This window comes from Dipodomys ordii, unplaced genomic scaffold (genome assembly GCF_000151885.1).
Source record: "Dipodomys ordii isolate 6190 unplaced genomic scaffold, Dord_2.0 Scaffold14, whole genome shotgun sequence".
Taxonomy (NCBI): domain Eukaryota; kingdom Metazoa; phylum Chordata; class Mammalia; order Rodentia; family Heteromyidae; genus Dipodomys; species Dipodomys ordii.
The window spans coordinates 14,486,283-14,495,582 of NW_012267230.1; the positions used below are offsets into that span (position 1 = coordinate 14,486,283).

General features: G+C 59.4%; 1 protein-coding gene across 1 annotated transcript in view; it reads right to left on the bottom strand.

Annotated features, from left to right (window-relative positions):
• Positions 1-9,044, bottom strand: part of Mmp25 (matrix metallopeptidase 25) — an 11,085-nt gene extending 2,041 nt beyond the window's left edge. The window contains exons 1-8 of the mRNA XM_013011231.1: positions 8,925-9,044; positions 8,283-8,421; positions 6,517-6,652; positions 6,153-6,436; positions 1,096-1,272; positions 925-1,009; positions 699-781; positions 10-101 (exon numbers count right to left, since the gene is read on the bottom strand). Coding sequence (XP_012866685.1) covers positions 10-101; positions 699-781; positions 925-1,009; positions 1,096-1,272; positions 6,153-6,436; positions 6,517-6,652; positions 8,283-8,421; positions 8,925-9,044 — 1,116 coding nt within the window. The remainder of the gene's footprint in view (positions 1-9; positions 102-698; positions 782-924; positions 1,010-1,095; positions 1,273-6,152; positions 6,437-6,516; positions 6,653-8,282; positions 8,422-8,924) is intronic.
• Between the last annotated feature and the right edge of the window lie 256 nt (positions 9,045-9,300).

Consider the following 9,300-nt stretch of genomic DNA (forward strand, 5'->3'; position numbering starts at 1 on the left):
CGCGCGCACGTGGGCCGGCAGCCCCTCCCAGAAGCGGTGCAGCCGCGCCGGCCGGGGCGACACCAGCTGTCCCGACGGCTGCAGGCGCCAGAACCAGGGGCCTGCGGGGGGACGGGGCGGGGGCCACGTGGGCGAGGGGTCTGCCTGCAAACCGGGGGGCTGCGCGGACCTGGGGTGAGCAGCATGCGGCCTGCTAAGACCTCGAGTGTGCATGTATGTGCGCCTCGAACCCAGGGCCTGGGCACTCGCCTTGAGCTTTTGTGCTCAAGGCTAGCTCTCCACCGCTTCAGCGGGTTTTCTGGTGGTTAATAAGAGTCTCAGGGACTTTCCTGCCCAGGCTGGCTTTGAACGGCGATCCTCAGATCTCAGCCTCCAGAGTCAGGATGACATGCGTGAGCCACCAGCCCCACTTTCTTTTTCAAGGAAAAACAACAGCAGGCCTGGCACCGGTGCAGGAGAGACCGCGAGACTCTTATCTCCAATAAACCACCAGAAAACCAGAAGTGGCGCTTGTGGCTCAAGTGGAAGAGCACTCACCTTGAGCTGAAGGGCCAGAGTTCAAGCCCCATGACCAAAACAAAACAAGCAAACAAAAAGTTCCACTGCCAGGAAACCCTGCAGCCCGCGTGGGCCTCCTGAAGTGTGTCAGAAGCTAAGTATGGGATGGGGGGGTGGGGGGCACGACCCAAGAGCCTCACCTTTGAAGAAGAAGATCTCCCCACGGATGTTGGCAATGGCGTCGAAATTGCCTTCACAGCGATCGGGAACGGGTGTGGAGGGGCTGGGGAGGAAGGGGGATGAGCTGGGGCCTGGGCTCCCCCTGTTTCTGACCCTAGGCCACAGCCCTGAGGGCAGGGTTCAGCCTCTGGGGGACACTGAGGTAGGAACAGGTCACTCAAGATCGCCCAACCCCTGGGCACTCACCTGTCGGGGGGCGGGGCCGGGGGCGGGTCTGGGGGCCCCAGGGGCTTCCTGGTGGGCCTGTCATAGGGGGTGTTCGATGCTCTCCCTGTGGGCAGTGAGTTAGGCAGGGGTGGGCTCCCAGCCCCCGCCCGGCCCCCGCCCGGCCTGTCCGCATGTCCCCGCTCCTCTTACCATAGAGCTGCGCCAGGCCGTCGCGGTCATCTTGGGACAGGCGGTACTTCTCGGGGTCGCCCACCGGGCCCTGATAGAAAGGCCTCATAATGGAGTTGGGTGCGGAGGAATGGCCCAGGCCCAGGGCATGGCCGAACTCGTGGACCGCCACGGCAAACAGGTCGATTCCATCATCGTCTGGAGGAGGAGGGGACAGGGGGCTGAGATAAAGGCGCCCCTCACCAGGGAAGGAGACCTGGGGGCTGGGCTGGTGACCCGCAGGAAGCCTTGGGGCTGGGCAGACAGTCATTCCTGCCTTCCTTCATCCATGCAGCAATGTCTGTCTGTCCCCCATCTCTAGGATTAAACCCAGGACCTAGGCTTGCTTGGCAAACACTACGGCTTCAGCCATGTCCCCAGCCCTCTTGTTAATACTGTGTCCCCTAATTTCCCATGGGCTGATCTGGAACTCCGGATTCTCCCACCTCTGCCTCCCCAGTAGCCGAGATTACAGGTGTGCACCACTGCACCGGTCCCAGTCAGCAGATACCTTTGAGTAGCCTTGTTTGGCAGTGCGACACTGGAACCCAAGACTAAAGAGACCCACGGGAGGGCAGAAGAGAGGTGTGTGTATACAGTAAGGCCTTTTCCCATGGGGAGGAAGCCCGCAGACACTACTATTTTCAGGGGGGATGAGGCAGGAACTCAGGGTGCCTGTAGTTCTCTCCAGAGTCCCAGCCCTTGCCGCCTTCCCTCCTCTCAGCTTTAGTCTCTGCTATTTTTCCCCGTCCTGTGGTCCACATCTCCAGAGACTCAATTCCCTCCCCATGTCTGGGCTCTCTACCCTGCCCCACACTGGCCTTCTGCCTGACTCTTCCCAGCACTTGGGGCTCCCCCACCCCACCCCGCAGGCACTCTCAGACCACAGCCTGCTGCTACCTCTGCATTCAGAGATCAGCTGTGGCCTCTTCCCACACCGCAGGCCTCCCCGGGGATCCAGCCCCAGCCAGGACCAGAGCCTCTTCCTGCTAATCAATCTACCCCTCCGGCAGGGAGAGGCCCCGCCCCAAAGACACTGAGGAGAGCTGGACAAGCCCCAGCAGATGTTGATCTAATTCGTGGAAATCTCTAGCCAGGGTCAGTGACACTGAAAGAGAGATTATTGGAAGTGATGGAGTCCATTGACTTTTGAGACTGGGGGCATGGTTCAAGTGGTAGAACTTTTAGCAAGCAGGAGGCCCTGAATTCAGACTCAGGTGCCCCTACCAAAAAACAAACTAGAAAAAGGAAAGAAAAGCAACTTGCCCTCAGCCCAGACGAACAGAATGTAAGAATAGAAACACTCCAAACTTCTGCCTCCTCTTCTCCCTTTTACAGAGAGGGAAACTGAGGTACAGAAAGGGTGAGGGTGGGGGCAGAGCCAGGGATGCCACTGCGAGTGCCCTCAGGTGTGCTGCTCAAATGCAGGTAAGGGATGAACTTCCGCACTGGCTTTACATCTTATGATGCTCTGTATCCAGCGTGCGTGCCCGCCTGTGTGCCAGTACTGGAGTTTGAGCATCTCATCAAGCGTGGTGTGCTAACACGTGAGCCACACCTCCACTTCGGGCTTTCTGGTGGTTAACTGGAGATAAAAGTTTCACACTTTCCTGCCTGGGCTGACATTGAACCACGATCCTCAGACCTCAGCCTCTTGAGTAGCTAGGATGACAGGCGTGAGCCACCGGCACCCGCCTGGTCTCTGTATACTTTTTCTGAGTGATCAGAGGACATTGTCTCGATCATGCGGATCTCCTCTCATTTTCCTTTCTCGCCTTTTCTTTGGTCGCAGGGAGCTTCCGGGCTAGGTCCCCTTCCTGAATCCTTCTTATGCAATGAAGCTGGAGGAAATCACACCACTGTGCAGCTCCGGCCTGGTAGGCTGCGTGAAAGCACCCTCGTCCGTCCTCTCAAAAATCACCATCCTGGGATAGGCCGGAAACACCTCAGCCTGTTCAGATCCACGGTCTCTGTGCTAGGACTCAGCCTCAGTCCCGCCTTTGGGCGGCAGACGCTGACACTTGCACCCTGTTTCATCAACGCACAATCATGCTGGCTTCTAGTGCCCATGAGGGGTGGACAGTTTCACTCTCCCACGCCTGTCTCCTGCCTCCGTCCTGTGGGAGGACCTTGCTTCAACTGGGCTCCTCCCAGCAGTCCCTGCATCCATGCACCCAGGCCACACCCCTTTCTTCCTATTGGCTCATCCCAACTCCACTTAGAGATGCTCTCCGGACCTGGTACCCAGGGCTCCCCAGCCACACTCCTGTGCGCCTGCCCTCTGCAGCCAAGTTCCCCAGTGAGCTGAACTCAGTCTCCTCTCCTCCTCTTGGGTTGGAGTTGGAGTCCTTCCCCATCTACGCAGCCTGCAGCCACAAAAGGGTCACTTGGGTTGAGTGCCAGTGGCTCGCATCTGTAATCCTCGCTCCTGAGGGAGGCTGAGATCTGAGGAGGTTGGTTCAAGGCCAGTCCTGGTGGGAAAGTCCATGAGACTCTTCTCTTCTCTCCAATTAACCACCAAAAAGCCAGGAATGGAGGTGTGGCTCAAGTGTTGGAGAAAAATAAGGGACAGAGCCCAGGCCCTGAGTCAAACCCCTGGACCCACAAAAAAAATAAAAAAAAAAAAAGGAAAGGTCACTTGTTCTCGGATGGCCATGTCCAGGCCGGGGAACTTTACTGGACTTGTTTGTGTCTGACCACTTCCTCCTTCGCTCCTGTCTCATCCCCCTCAGCCTGTCCCTTCACCTCCGTTAACCCCCCTCCCCGCGGCCCACCCCTCAGCCCGGGGCTCTCCAAGGCTCTGAACTTGACCTTCACTTTTGCTGCTTTCTTCCTGGTGACCTTCCCAACCCTCCAGAATCCTCCTATGTGCCGGCAGGCCCAGCCCCCACAGCGCTGGCAGCTGAGAGATCACCACGGGGCCCATGAAGAGCCCACAAACCACACTGCTGCCAGGAAGGCCTCTTCCCATTTCTCAGGTGAGAAAACAGTGCCCTGAGGGTGAGGAACTTGTTCACATTAGAAATGGAGGAACCCCAAGTGGTGGCAGAATCCACCGGCTTGGACTTAGGGGTGGCTCAGCGGTTGCACTTTGAGGCCCTGGGCCATCCCAGCACTGCGGATCAATACGGAAGCCTGCCTGGCCGCCTGCTCCCGCAGGACACAGCCCTGTCATGGCGCCGCCTGTCCCTGGCTGCCAATCCCCGTCTCGGCGCCAGCCCTGGCTGCCCCTTCCCCACACAGGCGTCCTCAGCAGCCTGCAGCTCATGACTGATCCACAGGCCCGGGGAGAGCGACCCCCCCCACATGCGTGCACACACGCATGCACACGTGTGCCTGCTGCGGAACTCCGTGGGACCAGGCTGCTCTCCGGCTGAGACCACAACCTCACCCAGCTTCTCACCCTCGCCTGCTTCTCTTTCCCCTGAGAAACTGCTTGCATAACCATTTCCACGAGGAGCGCTCCGCTTCTGGGGAACCCAGCCCAGGATGGAGGAGTCCAAGTTGTGGTGGGAGATAGGCCATGCTGCGGGGGCTCACGCCTGTCACGCTGGCTGCTCAGGAGGCTGAGATCTGAGGATCACGGGTGGAGGCCAGCCCTGACTGACAAATCCATGAAACTCTTTTCTTCAACGAACCACCAAAGCTGGAGGTGGAGCTCGGGTTCAAGTAGTGGGGAACCAGCCTCAATCACAAAAGTGAAGGGACAGCACCCAGGCCGGGAGCGGAAGCCCTTGCACCCGCGCGCGCGCGCACACACACACACACACACACACACACACACGGAACATCCAAGCACTGTGAACACTTGCCCTGCCCGGCACCTTGGCCCCCTGCCTCTCCCCACACCTCCCCTGCGCCAGGGCTACTTCCAGAATGCATCACCACTGGACAGCTCCCGTCGCTAGCTTTCAGATCCCCGATGGCCAAACCCTGCCGCTGGCTTTCCCCTGCCGTACAGCCTTGCCCTCCCCTGCACTGCCCCTGCCCCCCGCCACCCCTCAGACGTCCAGGGTCACATCTCCCTTTGGTACTCCACTTGGCTCCTCACTGCGCGCCCTGTGCATTCCAGGGCGGGACCTTGTCCATGTGGCCTAGGCTGTGTGTGTGTGCGTGTGTGTGCGTGTGTGTGTGTGTGTGTGTGTGTGTGTGTGTCTCGCCCTGTAATCCAGGCTGGCCTGATGCTCCCCAGTGCTGGGACAGCAGGCGTGTAGCACCATGCCCGGCATACACACGCACACGCAGAATGAACCGACACGGAGCCAGCGCGTCCGGGGGCCTCCTGTGGGAACGCACCGGCTGCGGACTGACTTCCGCTGCCCCCTCAGGCTGCTGTGTCACCATGTGTGTAGTAAGTCCGCCAGTCCCCTTCCGCCTCAGCTGCTTTTTTGTTTGTTTTTGTTTTTGTTCCTGGGGCTGGAACTGAGGGTCTGGGTGCTGTCCCTGAGCTTTTTTGTTGCGCAAGGCTGGTACTATCTGACGTGAGCCCCAGCTCCTCTTCTGGCTTTCCAGTGGTTAAATGGAGAGAAGAGTCTCACAGCCTTCCCTACCCGGGCTGGCTTTGAACTCCTTAGATCTCAGCCCCCTGCATAGCTAGGATTATAGGCTTGAGTCACCAGTGCTCATCCTGCTCCAACTCTGCGAGCTGGGCTGCCTTACAGGGAGGTGGCAGAGAGGGTGTGTGGACGCTGGGAGCCGCCAGCCCAGCTCACACACAGCGGGGCACCCGCCGGCCTCTGTGAGGCTTAATTTGTGAATTTGGCGATGCCCAGCTGTGGCTGCAGTCAGTATACTGCAGATTTGATTGACATCCGCTCCAAGGAACTTAATCAGCCAAATGTGGGTGAGCTTCAGTCCAATCAGTTCAACCTTTCTTCCCAAACTGGCTTTGAGCTTCCATCCTCAGATCTCAACCTCCCCAGCAGCAGGGATTACAGGCGTGAGTCACCAGGGCCTTGTATGCTCCATGAATTTCAGCTTAGTTCTCCAGGACGGACTGAGCTGGGGAGAGGATTTCTTGGGACATGGGAGATTTTTACCTTTTGATCCAAAAGTCCAGGTCTCCTCATCGTCGAAGTGGGTGTCCCCAGAAATGGGGTGCTCCCCAGGGAAGAAGGCGTGGGCCAGTGTGCCACCCTGCCCGTCAAAGGGATAGCTGTCCTGGTGGTAGGCCCGGGCGAAGTGGATGAGGATGTCGGGCTCCTGGGAAGTGACCTCCTGGAACGTGAGGCTGCACTCAACGCCCCAGACGTCCAGGGCGTTTTTCATGAGGTAGCGCACAGCGTTCGCACTCAGGCCCGAGCTCTGCGGGAAGGACTGCACCCTGGGGAGAGGACACAGGGAGCGCGGGGCTGGGAGGGGAGGCCACGCCACCCGGCCGGGGAGGGGGACGCCGGGACAGACCTCCAGGTCAGGGCCCGCTTCTTCCACATGCTCCCGCTGAGGGCATAGCGGCGGCGGCGTCTCACCAGCCCCGCAGACCCCAGCACGTCGGGCAGCGAGCAGCGAGGCTTCTGCATGGCAGCTATGGTCTCTGGGTCTGTGGGAGACAATGGAGGGTGTGAGCCAATCCTTGGGCTTGAACTCAGGGCCTGGGCGCTGTCCCTCAGCTCTTCAGCTCAAGGCCAGGGCTCTGCCACTTGAGCCACAGCGCCACTTCTGGTTTTCTGGTGGTTTATTGAAGAGTCTCACAGACTTTCCTGCCCAGGCTGGCTTTGAACCGGTCCTCAGATCTCAGCCTCCTGAGTAGCTAGGATGACGGGCGTGAGCCATCCGCGGCTGGGCTACCACCTAACTTTCTACACAGAGAGCCCGAGGCTTAGAGAAGCTAAGACATTTGCCAAAGGCTCCACAGCCTACATTTGAACCTTGGCATCTCTGGAAGACATTCATGCCACGTGATTTCCACTGACCCCGGTGGGCAGCGCCCTGTGTGACTCTGGGTGGACTGGGCATTCCTGGGTGCTCAGAGCTGAAAGCCAGGCCTCGTACCCCACCAGCAGACCCTCTAGAAAGGAGGCTGGGGGAAGACAAGGTGTCCTCCTTTGGGGCTCCTGTCCCCCTCCATCAGGCCAATGAAATTCCCAGTGGGAAGGCGGGGGTGGGCGGGTCCGTGGGCGCCCGGTGTTGGGCCTCTTGGGTGAGGGCTGCCTGGAATTCCCTTTTCTAGTGTGGCACCATTTCAGCCGCCACCTCATCTTCAAATTAAGGTCAAACCACACTGGTTGAAGCGGCAGGATGTAATGCCAAGGCTCTGCTCAGGCTGCCCGTTCACAGAGCGAACAGCACACAACCAAATCTTGCCTCGCAGCTAGCCAGATCCTTCTCCCCCACCTTTAACTCCACAGAAGAGGCCTCAGCTCTACCTCCAAAATCCACACTGAATCCACACCTCACCCCTACTCCAGCCTACCACCCGCCCCTCCCCCAGTGCTGCCACCACCTCCTGCTGGTCCTGCCCACTGCCTGCCCTCTCTCCTTCACCAGCAACTGTGTAAAACAGAAAATCAGAGCCGGAACAGCAGCAGGTGCCTGCAATCCCAGCCACTCGGGGAGGCCGAGACAGGGGGACCCTAAGTTTGAGAGACCAAGATAGACAACATCAGGACAGCACTCAGCACTGACTGACATCATTTTGCACACGGATTTGCTGTCTGCCTCCCTCATGTTAAGTGCCGTAAGAGGGGTGGGCACACATCAGCTTTGTCCGCCACTGTAGCCAGAAACCTGAGATGGCCTGGCACCCCAGATTCCCTAGAAAGGTTATTTTAAGATGAAGGCTGGCGAGCCTCCCGGGCAGGACCAGGCCTCAGATGGGCATCCTCCCAGCTCCTGGGACCCAGTCACAGGCTGAGATTTAACGTCGGCTGGAGCAGGTGCCGCTGGCTCACGCCTGTCATCCTAGCTGCCCAGGAGGCTGGGATCTGAGAACCTCAATTCGAAGCCAGCCTGGACAAGAAAGTCGGGAGACACACTGATCTCCAGTGACCCACGGAAGAGCTGGAAGTGGAGCTGTGTGCTCAAGGGGTCGAGGGGGAAAGCTGAGGACCAGCGCCAGGCCCTGAGTTCCAGTCTCAGAACCGTGAGTGCGTGTGCGCGCCCCCCACGCACACACGCACGCACACACGCACACCGCTGCTGGGTCACGGTCAAGCAGGCGGGACACCTACCCAGCGAGCCGGTCTCCGGCAGCCCCGCGAACCTCTGCATGAGCTTCAGGGCGTCGCGCAGCCGGGCGGCGCTGCGCAGCTGGGCCTGGCCGGGGTCCGGGGCCGGCAGGTAGCCGTAGCGCGTCAGCCAGTCCTGGGCCTTCAGAGGGGGCGCGTGGAGCGGGCGGTGTGTCGGGGGAGAGGCCGGGGCTCCCCCTCCCCGGCGTCCGGACCCTCCCCTTCCTGAATCCTTCTTATGCAATGAAGCTGGAGGAAATCACACCACTGTGCAGCTCCGGCCTGGTAGGCTGCGTGAAAGCACCCTCGTCCGTCCTCTCAAAAATCACCATCCTGGGATAGGCCGGAAACACCTCAGCCTGTTCAGATCCACGGTCTCTGTGCTAGGACTCAGCCTCAGTCCCGCCTTTGGGCGGCAGACGCTGACACTTGCACCCTGTTTCATCAACGCACAATCATGCTGGCTTCTAGTGCCCATGAGGGGTGGACAGTTTCACTCTCCCACGCCTGTCTCCTGCCTCCGTCCTGTGGGAGGACCTTGCTTCAACTGGGCTCCTCCCAGCAGTCCCTGCATCCATGCACCCAGGCCACACCCCTTTCTTCCTATTGGCTCATCCCAACTCCACTTAGAGATGCTCTCCGGACCTGGTACCCAGGGCTCCCCAGCCACACTCCTGTGCGCCTGCCCTCTGCAGCCAAGTTCCCCAGTGAGCTGAACTCAGTCTCCTCTCCTCCTCTTGGGTTGGAGTTGGAGTCCTTCCCCATCTACGCAGCCTGCAGCCACAAAAGGGTCACTTGGGTTGAGTGCCAGTGGCTCGCATCTGTAATCCTCGCTCCTGAGGGAGGCTGAGATCTGAGGAGGTTGGTTCAAGGCCAGTCCTGGTGGGAAAGTCCATGAGACTCTTCTCTTCTCTCCAATTAACCACCAAAAAGCCAGGAATGGAGGTGTGGCTCAAGTGTTGGAGAAAAATAAGGGACAGAGCCCAGGCCCTGAGTCAAACCCCTGGACCCACAAAAAAAA